Raw genomic sequence first — 17,354 nt, 5'->3', positions numbered from 1 at the left:
GGCCTCGCGCCCACAACGCAGATGTCGCACTTAAACGTGGAGAAAGCAAACAGGCCGATTGTTCTCCAGGAAGCTTTTTTTAGCCACGTTAGTCACATCCACTACTCCCATTGATAAGATCGTTTGCACCCGGGGTTAGCAGGCTGCCCCGCTGAGTTAATCACTAGCCTTTACTGGTAATTTGACCAACCTCCGTGTTTGCTGGGTGACAGCGACCATCAGGCCTCTTCCTCCTCCTCTGTCTCACTTGATACCGCTCTCTCCCTCGACACTCGGGTTAATTAAATAAGCTGATAAATCCATGTCTCACTCCTCTCCTCTCATTGTTGTTGTGTCCGGGATCTTGTATCGTCGCTGTCACACAGATGGCCAAGTAACTCAAACCCAAGCCGGGTGTGATTACACTCGGACTCGGGCACTGCAGGAATTAATAGACATGAGAACACACACACGGATCAGTCTCTTGCCGCGTATAAATAAGGTTACCGCGGACAATGAAAGGCCCGGTGGCACCTGTGTGAGAGCAGGAGAGGCCGTCACACCCTCGTCTCAAAGGTTAATGAAACTGACACTGCAGCCGCACTCTTCTTCCTCCTCACTGCTCATGTTCCCGCTTTGGTCACTTAAGATTAAGATTAAGATGCATTTATTTGTCCCAAACACATGCACAGACATGCAAAGGCACACTCATGCAGGTAGGGAAATTTAACTTCTGCTTTTGACCCATCTGGTGCAGGACACACAGAGCAGAGAGCGACCATGTACGGCGCAGATGTTGGGGGAGTAAGGTGCCTTGCTCAGGGGCACTAGACAGGGTAGGGAGACTCTTGGATTTTTGGACAGATCAATCCAGGTTTGTCTTTTGTTGTCTCTCCGTGGAGACGAACCAGAGACCTTCTCTGCCCATAGTCCAAGTTTCTGCCACTAGACCACCGCCTCTCCTCTCCTCTCCTCTCCACTTGCATCCTTAACAGGGAGCGAGTCCCAGGAGGGTTTCATCCCCACATCTGATTTTGTTTGCAGCATTCCCCTCTTTTTCCCATGATGCACTTTGCACGAGCGAAGAATTTCACCCTCGTGGTGACCTTTTTAATCAACGGAGGACATGGCTCTTGTGATGCGCCCTCAAGCAATGGAGAGTGGTTGCTTTCCAATCTCAATAAAGCCATTTTCATTCATGAACTCTGCAGAGGGCCCTGCACAATTGGGTTCCAGACTTTCTCTGGAGTTTGCCGTTCACGCGGGAACAACGCAGCAGGGGAATCTCCGCTCACACACGTTCACAACAACACAATAAATCTCTGGAGGTGCTTCTGATAAATCCTTCGGAGGATCAACAGCTGTTTTTCCACATGAGCTCATTCGGACATTTCTCATCCTTACTCTGGGACTGGAAACTCCACAGAAAAACCTGAACTTCCAGAGATCAACAAAGCAGCTATTGATTGACATGAGTAATCATATGATCTCAAATCTGACCCACATCCTTATTACTGTACAGGCGAGGGAAATGTAGGCCGCCTTATCAATTACTGCTCTTTAAACAGTGACACAATGGACACGGCTGCCATCAGGTTGTTGTGGCGACAGGTAGCGCCAGTGCCTGGAATGGTTCAACGGGGGCAACATCTCCCATAAGGACACAAGGAGGAGGAGGAGGAGGAGGGATAGTGGACGGGAGCCAAAACAAGAGGACACTGAGTCCAATCCCAGAGGTGTGCAGGCAGGTAGACCTGTTGAGCCTGAGTGGGCGGCCTATCATCTTCCCATTGTGCATGTGTGTGTCTGAGAGAGATAGCCATCAGTGTAAAGGTGGAGACAACCCAAACACAGTTCTTTTAGATGCACATGAGGGCAGGAATTGGAATCTCTCACCGATACTTGTTTGCACACGGCAGGGTGGACACAGTGTCGAGCGAACCGATCGAACTCAACAGCCACAAGAGCCTTTTAGTGGGTTTTTCTTTGAGCTTTTTTATCGCATCACATTCAATTTGATCAAAGGCAGATGAGAAGCTGTGTGCTGATGACAACGTGATTGAAAGCTCCAGAGCGGCTGCTCAAAAGCAGTTCTCCGTCTTGGGGTCAGGATCTTGAAAATGTGTCAGGGGATAAAAGAGAGAAAGAAAATAGTTCTCTTACAAGAATGAATTTTGATTTTAGCGAATGTTCCCGACTTTTTCATCCTTCAAAAGACACAGCCCGAGAAGCAAGACCCGGTTTCTGAAGCGTGTCCTGACGCCTCCTGTCTCATGATGAATTTAGTTGCAGGGGACATCCAGAGCAGAACAGTCACACTCATTATAAAATCCTTCTACTTGAGACACGCTCTCTTTCATGAGAGGGCTTTAATTTCCTTAATCAAACTGAGGGTGAGCTTTTCATCTTTTCGATGCAGCTATTTATGTAATTGTTAAGCACGTCCCAAATGCAGGAAAGTCTTATGAAATCAGGGCAAGAAAAAAAAAAGGAACAGACCCTCCTCTGCTCTACAAAAAAAATCTGTCTTCGCTACCTTCAGCCAAAAGAGAACTTAAAAATACCACCTCCACTCTTTCTGTTGTGTAACCGTCATATTTTTGCGGTTTGTCAGACTGCTTGTTATAGTGGCAATTATAAAAGTGATGCTTATAGATCTCTAGAAGCAGAAATTCATATCAACAGTTATGGAGAATTGAGAAAACTGGCAGAAATCCCATCTCAGGGAATTGTTATTCCTCCTAAAATTATTATTATTATAAGATCTGGATCCTGCAGCTCTGGAGTCAGAAATACCTGCAGGAGATGGTCTGCACAGTGACACAGAGACAACAGGAATACTGGACAGGGTGTTGACAGCTCAGTATTCCTGGAGGACAAAGTTGCTTATGCATCAAATGCCTGATTCCATAAAAAATATATAAAAAGCCAGAATCGTCACATATCTGCTGAGCCTGACAAAAACACGTTTCCAAGCTGTGTGGTAGAAAGTAGTGGTGTCGCTCTGTGGTCAGCTGTACGTCCTGACAGGGCAGAGGCGGCTATTTCTATGGTGTTTTACATCAAGGCCGATCGTGGCCAGTCCTCCCAGTTGCACGTTGGCAACAATACAGGAAGTCTTCCCTTCTTTATGACTTCCTCCATTGCTCGGGCCACAGGAAGCTCGCTGGATGTATGACACGGGAATAGATTGTTGCTCCCACAGCAGATGTGGGAACGGTTTCATGTCAGCACTGCTCCATGGTCCCACCATTAGAGAGAGAGAGAGAGAGGGAGGTAGAGAGAGGGATGGATGGATAGATCAGTCATACTTATATTGTAGAGCTTGGTTTAGTATGGATGGATAGATAGACGGACAGATAGAGAGAGAGAGAGAGAGAGAGAGGGAAGGTAGGATGACAGACAGACACACAGATACCACATGTAAACCCTAATACATGATATGTGTATGTGCAGAGACGTGTGGGTCCAGATTGTGTGTTTAACTCACTGTCCACACACAAGCAGCCACAGTGCAGCACATGGGGCAGGTGTTTCAGTTTAGGAGGACCTTCTGTATGTGGACCAGGCCAAACGAGGCTGTGGATTACAGTCAGTGTGCTGCAAGCTGCTTCTGTTAATCCCCAACTTTCTCCTCCCTCCCTCCCTCCCTCCCTCCGTCCTCCCGTACGAGGGCTTGCAGGACAAAGTTAATCACTGTGCAGACTCAATAAAGTTAGTTTACACACACAGTCATGGTCAAGGCGAGGGGGCTCCGCTGCTTGCAGGTTCCGTCCCCCCCCCCCGCGGAATGTGAGGTAATCTGATACACAAATGCCACAGGCGACGCCACCATGTTTCTAATGTATTTCCAGCTCTCCTTTCCTCGACGCCCCCTCCCTCACTTAGTGTACTCAGCCAAACAAAAAGCTTTTCTCTGTCTTCTCCCTCCCTCACCCCCTTGTCGTCCCCCCCCCCCCCCCCCCCCCGCTCTCTCTCCCTCTCCCTGGTCTCATGAGAGAGAGAGAGTGTTTGCCTTGATTATGGATTTAGCTTTATTACAGGCTGCATACGAAATTAGCTCTGCCGGCTGGTCTGAGAAAAAGGGGAGGTTAGAACTGTAAAGAAAAAAAAAAACTGCCACATGGGGTGAGGAAGAGAGGGAGGGAGGGGAAATGAGAAGGGGAAGAAAGAGGGAGGAGGGCGTTTTTTGGGGGGTGTGGTGGTGGTGGTGGTGGTGGTGGGGGGGAAGGAGGGTGAGAGGCGACTGTGAGGCCTCTGTGCATTATTTTCCCTGAAAGCTCCCTGAACGCCTCCGACACATGGTACAGAATTCCCCTCACAGTGGGAGAGGAGGGGGGGGGGGGGGGGGGGGGGCAGCTTTTGAGAGAGAATACATGACTGTCTGTGATCAACGTGCACACCCCAAAAAAAACACACACACACACACATGCACACCCACAGACACACACACTTGGGGGGAGGAGGGGGGAACTTCTATAAGCAAGTATACACAAATCAGGAAAAGAAGGCTGCGTGTGTGTGTGTGTGTGTGCATGTGTGTGTGTGTGTGTGTGTGTGAACCAGACACACAACAGGCTGCACAGAGAGAAAGAGGAGAACTTTGAAGGTGCCGGCGAGGGCCACACCCCCGACATGCCAGCTACAACATCATATCACCTTAATACCTCCTCAGACCTCTGGGAAAGTCGACGCTCCCGCTTTCCACGGGTATTTGTAGGGGGGCGTTAATACAATGTGTTTTAACTTTGACAGGCAGATTTACCCCCCCCCCCCCCAGACTCCCTCTCCAACCCTTCCACCCTCCTCCTCCTCCTCACTTTGGGGCCCCATGCTCTCCCAGACCTGAAGATTGAGGACAAGCTGGCTGACTGGGAAAAGGTGAAGGGTCAGGTCGGTGTGAATGGACCTGTTAGGGCACTGGGATCCTGGCTTACAGCGTGCACCCGATGCCCCCCCCCCCCCCCCTCCTCCCTCCCTGCAACAGAACATGTGGTTGCCTCCAGACGTCAGCTTCTCTCTTAATTATATGTCTTTAAGGTTTAAAACAGCCGAATCCAAAACAATAATTCTGCAGATTTCCTTTCCTCTTTCAGGGTTGTTTAGAAAATGCATTTAGCTTGAGAGTTAATGCAGGAGCAGCAGCACATGAGGACTTTAACATCCTTGTTAGGTCATACATGGAATGACACAATTAGGTGAGCGGGGCCATCTAGTGGAAGGTCTGGGGCCTCCTTTTGCTGTAAAGGCAAAATCAGGTCAATGAAAGTGTGTTAATCCACATTTTTCATTCACCTCAGTTAGTGTTCACCTCAAAGATAATGATAATGATTATAAACTGTGATTGCATGGCATCTTTCTAAACACAGTTACAAAGGGCTTTAGGTTAAAACAGTTGAAGGCAAACAATAGAAAACGGTTAAAAAGCTAAACAATAAGAAACTATTTGAAAATCACACAGCAGTAGGACACAGATAGAGGAATAAGAAATGTGAAAGGAGTAAAAACACGATAGAATCAAACGAAAATTATTAGAGTGGAAAGAAAGATCAGAACTGGGAGAAAGTGCACCGATTAAAAAAACCAACATAAAGTATTTGTTTAAAGGATTTAACGCTTGTTTGCACAGTTTGTTTACTCACCTCTGGAAAATGTGCAATAGGTTATACACACACATTCGTATACAGTACACACTTATCTCTGTGGCTCTACACTTTGATTCTCTCCAATTATAGAATTGAATTAGAGTTGTCATATTGAGTTCTTTTACTTTATTGTAATGTTCTTTCTTTCCTTACTTTACATTCTCCATGACATTGCTGAGCTGACCCGTGCTCCACCGTCGACCCTGTGTTAACTTACACACGACAAATAAAACTTGAAATTTGAAACTAAATGACTCAGTAGTTGGGCAGAGGAGAAAAACCTCCTCTCACAAAGTGGAAGATTCGCCCCCCCCCCTTCATGTTAAACGACTTGTTGAAACCAGCATGCAGCTGAAAACCCAGATGGAAAATCTGTGTCAGCACAGTGAAGTGGCCGCTGCCTGGGAATGAGGTCACAAGGAATGGGAATACAATCAATTTATAAAAAGGCCCGAGTATGACCTCGCTTCAGCTCCCTCTTCATACTTGACTTCACATTATGCAAATCATTTGCAGAATGAGGCAGAACTTCAAGGCTCAGAAAACCCCATACCCCCCCCCCCCCCCCCACCAAACCGTGTCGTCACATTATTCCCAGCATCCTCTTGTCGTCTGTTTTTCTATCTTCCTGAGTGGTTTTTTAACTTCAATGAATGAACAGAGGCTCGGGTCAATATCAGGAAAGTGTTTAAAAAGCAGTTTAATTTATTTTCACATATAGTAGATTCTCTGGTGATCGATTGGATGACAGATCAGCAGATAAAATACATACATTTCATCATTTAATAACCTCACATTCAAAATCCTGCAGCCTTATTTTAATGAACCTTGTTAGAAAATGCCTCAGTAGCCAGATTAAAGTTTATCTAGCAAATATGTATTCTCTATGATGCCCTCTTGTGGTCAAATTATTAAAAAAGCAAACTTGAAATTGAATACTTTATTTATATTTGCTGCGTCAATGATATATTGAAATCATCGTATCAAATATTAGATGTTTTTTAATATTTGTTCAGCTTTTGTATGCATTTTATCTGGACCCTGAGCCTGAATAATTCCATATCATATATTATATAAAATATCCTGAAAATTACTTATTTTATCATTTTTGCATTATCCTCAGGAGTAATTGTGAAGCCAAGAACAAAATCTCAATGACATTTCCAGCTTTTATTTGAACTGTCGATCACATTTCAACACATTTCATCATTTCTCAGGTGGGGTTCAGTTTCACGGACCTGAAGGAGATGTTTCCTGTCGCTGTTCGTAGATAATCGAACTCTAACAAATCTTCACTGAGGCTCTGACTCTGTGGGCGGTCAGCTGACAAAACATCAGACCCACTAAAGGCCCCGCTTCCACTTCCTTCGTTATCCAGGGAATCATCTACTGTTTTCATTCCACCTTCAGAGGCTCTGCTTTGAAAGCTCGGAGTCTTATCCTCAATTCTGCTGAAATCTACCTCCTCATCTTTGGCACCTCTGCTCGTGTTCTTCCCGCTCAGCACTCTGTCGTCAGAGGTCCAGGAACTCGGGCCTTCCTCCTGCCTGGCCTCAGCCGGGGCTCTTGGAAAAGAATCCTTCTTATCAGCTGGTGTCATCGGCATCTGCGTTGTAGCCCTGACACCTCCGAATGAGAGCGTTCCAAGTATATCGGTGAACGTGAGGGCTTTGACCTTGATGGGGGGCTTGGGCCGCCCGGCGATGGCTACGTCCACGGTGTCGTTGGCGGGAAAAGAAGATCCGCTGAGGTTTTGGCTCTCGTCGGGTTTTGCCAGCACACGTTTCCCGATCCCCGTTCTGCCGGGGGTTCTGTAGAACTGCCTCGCCCTCGTCACAACAGGTTTGGTTTTGTCATGCGTTCTTGGCTCTGTTGTTGGGCTGGATTCAAGGTGGAGGCCTGCAGCTGATGGGAGATAAGATGAGGAATCAGTGCTAGTTTGTGGTGCCGCAGTTATTGAATTCCATTGAGGGCTTCCAACTTTGTCTTGAAGGGACTGAAACCCCATAAAAGTGTAGAGGCTGTGTTTGTTTTTGTATTTGTCTGGTGTGAATCTGCTGTGCTCGTATTTAGGTTTGACATCTCCGCTGCTCTGTTCTTTTTGGCTTCTTGTTGATGGACTGTCGCTCTCTGCCTCCACATCACCTGTATCCTTCTTCCATGTGTTGATCCTTTTGGGTGGCCAGGTCTGCGAGCTCACAATATCGACACCTTGCCAGCGTGTGGCGCGCCTGCTTGGTTCTCTAACTGCCGGTTTGGCTCCCTCAAGTGGTCGAGCGGTGAAACCAGACCTCGCTTTGGCTGTGACCTCTGTGGGATCTGGGTTCATCTCCGGACTGGCGAAACTTTCAGGCAGCAGCGGTTGAACGTCCTTCAGACCGGATGTGAACGGGCTTGGAGGAGAAACAACTGAGGCTTGGATCCGACCTAAGGACAAAGAGGGATATTTATTATGCACCTCTCGTTTGTCGAAGCTGTATCTCCCAGGGTTGGATCTCAAATTCTTAAACCCTCTCATGCCATAGAGGCTTTTTGTGGATCTATCTGGTTCGTTAACGTGTGCAGACCCACTTGCAGTTAACACCGACTTTCCTCCAGGATCTTTTTCTCTGCTTATGGCATAGTCATCCTGGGAAACAGCTAGAGGAGCAGGGACAAACTTCTCCAGAGTCCTGTCTTTGCCTGAGGTGGGATGCAGAGAGGGTTGAGCAGGAGGATACGTGCTGGAGACGGGTTGATATCTGCTAAAGCTGTGGGTCTGAGACCTGTCCAGAGCCACGTTCTTGACAAGATGCAGCAGATTGGCATTAGCTCCCTCTAAAGGATTGTTTCTGCGCAATATTACAAAATTCGAGGGAAATCTGCCGTGAACTTGAGCGTCGGAGTTCCTCTGCTTCTGTGGCATTGTTGCCATAGCTTGTTGCTCATCACCTGTCACCATAGATGAGGCCTGGGAGTCCTTGAGGAGATGCGACTGCACCATCTTGGGTCTTGACGTATCGCCGCTGGTCATCGGGTTCAGCCGCAGGGAGAAATCTGTGACGGACAACCTCTGGGCCACTGTTTCTGACCTGGGGTTGCTTCTAAAAGCAGATGTGTCCAGGGCGTTGATGGCTGACGGAGCACGAGAGGCGGTTTGACTTGCAGAGCCGAACATTCTATTTGATTCAATCCCATTGGACGGGCTCTTCAATCCGTCCGCAGACAGCTCATTCGTCTCTTTATAGCTGCCGCGATGAGCTCTCGGAGTTGACGGTGAATTACCCCAATATTTACCGGGCTGTGACACCCAAGATACCTCATCGTTTACGAGAGACTTTACCTCATTGTAAGGTTTCGGAGCATCTTTTGAATGCCAAATTAGATTTTGAGATGATACAATTGACGGGTGTGAGTTGTACGAATTTCCACTTTGCGTTTCTGTCTGAGGGAGCGGTTGGTAATGTAATCTGGATTGTGGCCCCTCTGCGCTCTGTCCTCCCTGCTCAGTGTGACTGATGAAACTCTCGCTCGCCGGCCTCGCTCCACCTGAGCTGTGACCCCTTGACGCTCGGATTAATTCTCCTCGGCTCTGTTGTCTCCGGTCCGGGCTGTTTGGATTGTAACTAAAGGAGCCTCCTGTATACCACGGAGGGTTTGATTGATGGCTGGTGATTGATAGAGCTTCTCCAGATTTCCTGCCCATCTCAGTTCCACTACTGGTTCCAGGTTCAGGTGACAGCCGACCAGTGGAGAGGGGACGGTGTTGGTCGTTTGAGGGAAACAGTGAGCTCCGGAAGTTTTGCCTCACTCCACTATTTGCTTGGGATGATATGGGACTGGCTGAGGCTGAAAAGAGAACAGGGGAATTATGATTTAATCTTTCATTCCTTATATTTGTGGCATCACTCATAAACTATAAAAGACAAATCTGGTTTAAAGTATTAGTCTTTTTAGTTACTTCACTTTATCACAAATTATCCTTATTTATCAACATTTTACACTTAGGATTTAATTCAATATTTATAAATATTCAATATTTCAATTTGACATTATCTTTTATACTTTCTTTTACAAAAAAAACTTCAAATATATATTTACAAATATTGCAAATAAATGTGACTAAAATAGAGCTAATTATTGTGAACAGTTGCTTTTGCTTGCCACATATAAGTAAGCAAATATATATACACATGAAACTCCTTATCTCAGCATCTTTTGTGTCACATCCTGACAAAGCATAAGTATGCCCGGGTACAGGCCTGTGAAACTGCTGACTCTGTGGTTCAGGCCTTGGCAGATACCGGCCTGTTGACTCTCACCTCTTGCAGCATCCGAACACACGATACACAACATGACGGCTGCAAACAGCGACAGTGAAGAAGATACATGTCTGCGGAGAGACAGAAGACAGAGAGGGACATCGCTGTAATCCAGGCGATTCCCACAGTTACAGTTTCCACTTTTATGATTACAGGCGTAAAAATGTGATGTTTACCTTGAGCGAGGGGCAAGATTTACTGTCATGGTTGACACCTCCTCACAGGTTTTATATGACCCTCAAAAGATGGTAATATTAGTCGCAGAAGTATTGTGGATCCATGGATTTTACTCGTCAAACAAAGGAGGTGTTGAGGAGCTCTGCTGCTCTGCTGCCTTGCTGCTGGTTGAGTCTGATTGGAGGCAACGCTGGTCACCTGGTCTCTGGTAACCCACTTCCTGCAGCTGTCTGTGAAGGTTAGTTTTCCTAACCTTTAATGTTAAAGAAATGAATCTATACTTTATCTATGCCACTTCTTTTTAACCCGTAGGAGTGATTTTGCCTTTATATATCATATTACAAAAAGGTCGAACTAGCTTTTGTTTGGTATCTTCCTTTTCTGTACATTGCATATATGGCCAGTCAATTCCTTTATCATGTTGACATAATCTATCAACATATTGGACCCAAACATACATACAAGACACATGATGTGGTCTTATCAAGTGATTGCTGACTCCAGTGGTTTTACAGGGGGGGAAGTTTCTTTAAATCGTTGAGGTACTTTCCTCTGCTTGTATTTTAAGTTTTCTTTCAGTAGGAGGATCGTTTTGAAATCTAGCGTGAATTTCTCTAGAATCTAATTTTAATTAGAAGCGAGCATTATGCAATCTTCTTTTCATGATACATTTGCACGCACAGAATAATTCTAGTCTGGACTTGAGCGATGCAGACGCTGACTCACCCAACACTCAGCAGGAAGGCACAGAAGACTTCAAAACTTAAATAAGAGCTCATTTATTTTTCCTTAAATATATACATATTTATATAAAGATTATGAAATAAATACATTTATTAAAAAAACAATAAATATCACATACATTTCTGGGCCACTTTGGCCAATCACAGTTTTCCAGTTTCTATCCTATTTGAGTGCAACATCTACAAAGTTGTCATCAATTTAACAGGCAGTCAGAACGCTGAGATCATCTTGTCCATTTGTCTTGGCAGCCATCATCATCAGTCCATGTTGGCGGGGAGAACATTTCAAAGCAAATACAGTCGGCTATCCAATTGTATCCAGGGGTGTGTGAGGCTGTGGCCTGTTCAGAACATGTAGCAGGCGCAGGACATCATGGCGAAATTCTTCATGTCATCGTCGGTCATACAGTCTGGAAGAAGGGAGGACACACGTTAGACACAGATTTAGTCATTATGTATATATATAAAAACATGTCAAAGCCTGTAAGTAACACAGAAACCTTTATTTGTGTTCTTTCAAGTCACCAAACCCTGTTCAGAAAGTACCCATTTTCAGGGGCGGTCCTAGGGTCTCAGTTGAAATCCCATTGGAACCTGAAGTGACCCTGTCTTGTCAGTTGTATTTTTTTTAATATAAACTGGCCCCCTCTGTGTAAATTGTGGGACCCTTTATGCCCCCTGATTTGTACATATAGATCCGTTAACATCCCTTACTGATAATAATAATAATGATATAATAATAATATCTTGTAAAACTATATGAACCAGACACTAAAGCAGTGTCTACTCACTTTCTCCGCCGCCCTGCTGTAAGCTCTTCCCGCTTATCACCTTCCAAACTTTCTTCAAGGACCGCCGGACTTTCCCCCCTCTGGAGCCCGAGGAAGAGTCGCTCTCCTCGGCTTGAGTCTCCCGGAGCGTCGCCCCCTCGTCCTCGTCCGGTTCCGGAGCCTCCTCCGGGTCCTCGTCTTCCTCTTGATCGAGCACCTCCGCCTCCATCAGCCGGGCCAGGACGCTCTCGTCCACCCGGAGCTCCGATCTGATCCTCCCCTCGCCAGGGATGGAGGTGGTTTCCCGGCACAGCGGGCAGACGATCGAGGTGTCCGCCCCAGGGCTTCCCTCGCCGGGCCGGGACAGAGCCAGGAGGCAGTCCTCGCAGAAGGTGTGACGGCAGCGGAGCTCCCGGGGACACCGGCGACCGGCGTTGTAGGTCCGGTAACAGATCCCGCATTCGATGTGTGAGTACATGCTGCTGAGCGGTGGTGTCTGTGTCAGTGAATGACTCAATGAATGAAGTGAGTCCGTGAGCGGGACATATTTATACCTCAGAGGACACGTGTGGGAGGGAGTGGGTTTGAATGTGGGCCAGAAAGTCTGAGTGAGTCACCAAGCTACACACACACATGGTTGCCATACACACACAGACACACTCACAAACAAACACACACAAACCCACGCATACACACACACACGCACACAAATAAACTGTACTGCCCTGTTCAGCTCCTTTACGTTTACAATTTATTTTAAAGTTTTACGTCACTGGCACAAAGTTGTCCCTTATAAGTATATCATTGTTTTCTTTCAGGAATAGTAATACATTCTGTCATTGTGTAGATTATTGATGAAATTATAGTGAAAATATCCTATTTCCCTTTTGGCCTGGGACCCCCTGAAGTCCTGACATTTTCATTGTGGAGCTCCTGACCAAAGGCTTATACCTTAACCATGACCAATTAATGCCTACTAACCTTCTTACCTTAACCTTAACCTTAACCATAACTACTAACCCTAAACCTAATTCTTACCCTAACCTGAACCTTATTCTAATCTCTAACATAAACCTAATCTCTAACATGAACCTAATCTCTAACTCTAACCTAAGCCTAATTGTAGCCTGATTCCTAAACTGAAGTCTTAACCCTCAAATAACACTTTGTGTTTCAGAACCAACCAAAATGTCTGCACAACGATTGTTATGAATTACAATTGGCCATCACAACTGCAGAAAGAAAACACACGCACACAAACACACGCACACACACACACACACAAACACACACACACACACACACAAACACACACACACACACACACACACACACACACACACACACACAGACACACACAGACACACACACACACACAGATACAAACAAAAGCCCACATCCACACATGTATCTCCACAGTGGGACATTAAACACAACAGGTTGTTCGAATATCTGAATCATTCATTCACCCAAACACGATCCAATAAGCAGCCTGATTGTGAAGCAGGACATTAAACAGAGTCAAGTGAGGAAGTTATTGTTAACTGAAGTTCAGTTAACAAGTGTTCAGGGAATCCACAAGCCAGGCAGTCCCTTCTTAAGATTCCCTAACTGCATTGCACTTTGTGACCGAGGTCTCAGACGTCATCGCCCCCCCCTCTGACATGTGAGGGTGTGTCAGGTATGACATCATGTCAGCTCCTCCCCCTCCATTGCAAAACTCTTCCTGCAGCTGCCAGTTGTTTCAACCTGAACTCCATTCATGGGGATTTCCGCTGAAATCTTGGCTGCCTGTCCTCACTCTCTTTGTGTTTGTCTGTGTGTGTGTGTGCATGTGTGTGTGTGTTTGTTTTCTTTTGTTAATGGGTTTTAGGCCTTCCCGGCTTTTGTTTTATTCTACTGCTTGCTGTAAGTGTGTTAGGTTATGCAAAAACAGCTTTTTTCAACCACAATCAAGGTTAATGATATTTGTTTTCCCCAAAAGTGAGGAGAACATTACGGGAAAGAAGATATCAACAGTTCCAGTAACATCTCCGATAAATTGAGTTAGCCTCTAGCAGTGTCTGGTTTGTGTGGTCTGTTTGAGGATGAATGTTGTTGTGTTGTTAATCTTTTAGTTTCTGCAGGATGTTTGTTTTCTTGGTGACGAAGTGAAACCCTGTTTTCGTTTGGAGCGATGTTGAATTTCAAAAACATGTCTCAACATATCGATAAGGGAAAATCTAAGATATAAATAGAATTGCCGGCTCACTGTCACACTGCCATGGTTTCTACTGGAATACGTAAATAGAACAGGGTTGGGTTATTATTTACGCCTGCTTTTCCTACGACAAGTCCAAACAGAAGTGTCATGTGAAAACTGTGTATCCAGATAGTCATGTATCCACAAACTGTATGGTACTACTTCCTGGCAGTTATAATAAGGTTTCGTGTCCAAAACAGAATGACACATCTGGAGAACAGATGTTTTCAGCTCAGACCGATGGAAAACGGAATCCTCACTTATTCAGAGGAAATAACAACATGAAAGATTCCACTGGAAATCTTTCATGTTGTGACGATGATGTTGGGAACTCTAAATCCATTATGTCTGTGGTAAATTGGGACTCCTGACTGGTGAGACGTGACAGAGAAGAATTCAGACGTTCATGTCTGGATCAGTTCTGGGTCGTGTCGTGAGAATAAAACAGCTGTTTGGCTTTTTATATTTACGTGGGTGTGTCCTAGTGCAACTATAACGTGATGACATCTTAAATGTTGCTGCCTCAATGAATTGTTGGGAATGTTCCTACCGCAACCATGGTCTCTCGAGGAGGAATCCTACTGACGTAGATCACCTCTTATGTTTTCTTCAAAACAAAACATCTGCAATTCCCCGACATTCTTTCTAGCGCCCTCATCTGGTCACAATTATTTACGCTCTGTAGCCAAATTAACGTTATTGTTATAAGACTGCACACTTGTCTTTTGTAGATAAACCATCAGATGTAAATCTTTCACGTGGTGAGTGTAAAATGTTCTCATTCCATACAGGAACATATCATGAGACTTAAAGTAGCCGCAGAGGGAACTCAAAGTAATCACATTCCAGCTTTCAAGTATCCCATTAAATCGATTCGAAACTCGCAGTGAGAGTAAAAAATTAACACCCCTGAGTTTTATTACTTTCGGTCTGATAGTGAGCGACAAATAATTACAGCGAAAATAGAAGCGCAGGCGTTCAACAAGCCTGGACAGGCCCAACTGGGGACAAGTAAATCATTCAGAGTGCCCCACACATGCACGTATTCAGGCTGTGACCCATGTGATGTTGTTTAATCTGTCAATAATTCATCTATTTAAACTTGAGAGGAACATTCAATCTGTTCTGAACAGCCCCCCGGACACATATACACGATGTGCTGCCGTGTTCTGACCCTGCAGCTTATTTACCTTCACCAGTTCCTCACGACATGCACTAGAATTTAAAAAATGTGACCACTTTAGTTTGTTAAATTACCATTTTCCACATCAGTAGCTTGACTTGAAACATAGAACAATATTAATAATTACACCCTAATCCGGGTTTTGCTCTTTCAAAGACCCGACATGCTGACAGCGAGGAAGCATAACAACATGTGGCGCACGTAGAGAAAGATTTGCCGGAGCAAGTCTGTCATTTTCTGTCTTGTGTGTCCAGGTTACGCTCAGATCACCGAGGGGTTTAATTATCGCTCAGCTAACCGCAGAGAGAGGCCTCTCGTGGGAGGCCAGACAGAGAGGCAGGGATGAGTAAAATCAGGTGAGACGGAGTGAAAACAGGAGGATACAAGCGAGCCAGGTTTAGGCACGTAGCTGCGGAACATTAGGGCAGAAATTCGAGCGGCTAATTTGCTCACAAGCCGGAGAGGGAGGACGACTCTCTGCCAGGCCGAGATCTGCACCAACATGCAAAGTGTGAGAGGAAGTGGGCATCAAAGCGCTCTGATCAAAGGAGTGTGTGAGTGGGAGGGTAAGTGCGTCTCTTATCTGCTTCTCGGTGTGTAATCATGGAGCGCTGCCATACTGTGTCTGTACACTGCGACTGAAACTGGAGGTCAACACAAAGACAAGACACAAGAGGGCTCAGGGATTCACACAAAGCAAACATCCAGAACAGGTGTCAGAGGTTGTTTCTTTCAGTAAAAACAAATCCTTATTGTTGCTGTGTTTAACCACCTTTTTTGGCTCTGATTACATAACTGTTGTTTTTAGTTTTTGAAAGAAAAGGTTTCAGGTAAACGTGTTGCCAGGGACGAATCCAAAGGAGACCCCGTCTGCTCAGCAACAATCCTGATGAGGCAGCATGGGTGTCCTTATGGTCCCGTGTGAGCAACAGACAAAAACCGGTCCAAATAACAAACAAAAATCCTCATTATAATTATAATCATATAACCAAACTTTCAAATATGGCTACTGTGCCAAGTGGAAATATGAATCGGCATCAGATCAGACTGCATAACTCACAAAAATAGTTATTTTGTGAAACATGCTCATTTGTTTTCCTGCTAAAAGTTGGAAAATAAAATCAACCACTGTCCCCTTTGTCCCTTCATCTGTTCCTAGGATATAAGAAACGTTAAGTGGTCTCTTTCGATAAAGTCCAACATTTCATCGAGCCAACTATCGACCCCGACTCCCTCTCTCATTTTATGTAACTCACTATTTCCTCATTCGTTCCCAACAGCAAGGAGTCATAACTCCTCTGGCCACCAGGGGGCTTTGTCCTCGAACACAAACACGCATCTCTTTGGGACATTTGCTGAAACGAGTGGCTTTCTATTTTTCTTGTTAGGGACAAGTCTCAAAGCTTGATACTACTCTCATGTCTCCCTATCCAATAAAAAACCTAGCTCAGCCACTTAGCTTAGCTTAGCACGAAGGCTATAAAACAGCAAGCTAATAAAATCCACCTCCAGAAAACGGTGACCTATTTTCCACTTCTGATTTTTCATATTTTGTTGAATATTGTCCTCCCATGAAAAACAAGCACATCCCTTGTTTCATCAATTGCCCCAAAGCAAATATGATTTTGTTTGATGGCATTCTGGAATTCTGCCTCTTTTCTGCCGGGAACCCTGGAGCAAATAATGAAAGTGGCAACAAACAGGGGGGAGGGAGTCGGGGTCGATAGTTAGGTCAATGTTTTTATGGGAAAACATTTTTTGTTTCCTATTTCCGAGCAGCAGACAATGATGTTTTTGTAATAAACCACATAAACCCTACTTCCTCCTTGATAGCAGAGGAGACTCTGAAACTAAAAGGTCAAAGTACGCGTCAATTAGTTTTTTCTTAAAGATGCTTTCTGTTATTCTAAGGTAGTTCTTATTAAGCTGATGTATTTCCAAATACAGTTTGTTTTTATTGGATATTTAATGAAATAAAAACAGTTGGAAACTTCATGATTGACAGCTGACACAGGCTTATATTTGAGACTGTTTGGTCAGTCTCTTATTAAAGTTATCGGATCAAAAATGTATCTTTGTGTTTTTATTAGGCATATTTGACTAAATGTAAGATGTAAAGAGAGACACAAGACTTTAAATCTGGATATTTCAATAAATGTGGAACTGATCCTTTAACTAAACATGTATTTGACCCTCACTGTCATGTTTTGGCTGCTTGGTTCAGCTGTTAAATCATTCAATGCGTCTGGGGCCTGTCAGAGTTGTGTCATCTCCTCGGTGAGTCACCGGTGTAAAACAAATGTCATCGCTCAGA

The 17,354-nt window shown here is 45.0% G+C and overlaps 2 protein-coding genes across 2 annotated transcripts; both read right to left on the bottom strand.

Annotated features, from left to right (window-relative positions):
- Nucleotides 1-6,795: 6,795 nt before the first annotated feature.
- Nucleotides 6,796-9,992, bottom strand: LOC128430657 (uncharacterized). Its single transcript, XM_053416764.1, has 2 exons — nucleotides 9,926-9,992; nucleotides 6,796-9,452 (listed from the first exon to the last, which is right to left on the bottom strand). The coding sequence occupies exons 1-2, from the start codon at nucleotides 9,957-9,959 to the stop codon at nucleotides 6,838-6,840; spliced, it is 2,649 nt and encodes an 882-aa protein (XP_053272739.1). The 5' UTR covers nucleotides 9,960-9,992; the 3' UTR covers nucleotides 6,796-6,837.
- Nucleotides 9,993-10,865: 873 nt separating this feature from the next.
- On the bottom strand, nucleotides 10,866-12,133 carry si:ch73-335l21.4 (E3 ubiquitin-protein ligase-like). The gene is made up of 2 exons (XM_053416763.1): nucleotides 11,637-12,133; nucleotides 10,866-11,255 (listed from the first exon to the last, which is right to left on the bottom strand). The coding sequence occupies exons 1-2, from the start codon at nucleotides 12,091-12,093 to the stop codon at nucleotides 11,191-11,193; spliced, it is 522 nt and encodes a 173-aa protein (XP_053272738.1). The 5' UTR covers nucleotides 12,094-12,133; the 3' UTR covers nucleotides 10,866-11,190.
- Nucleotides 12,134-17,354: the final 5,221 nt, after the last annotated feature.

Source organism: Pleuronectes platessa, chromosome 23, assembly GCF_947347685.1.
Source record: "Pleuronectes platessa chromosome 23, fPlePla1.1, whole genome shotgun sequence".
NCBI lineage: Eukaryota > Metazoa > Chordata > Actinopteri > Pleuronectiformes > Pleuronectidae > Pleuronectes > Pleuronectes platessa.
The sequence above is the reverse complement of the archived record's forward strand: the minus strand, read 5'-3'. Positions and strand labels throughout refer to the sequence as shown.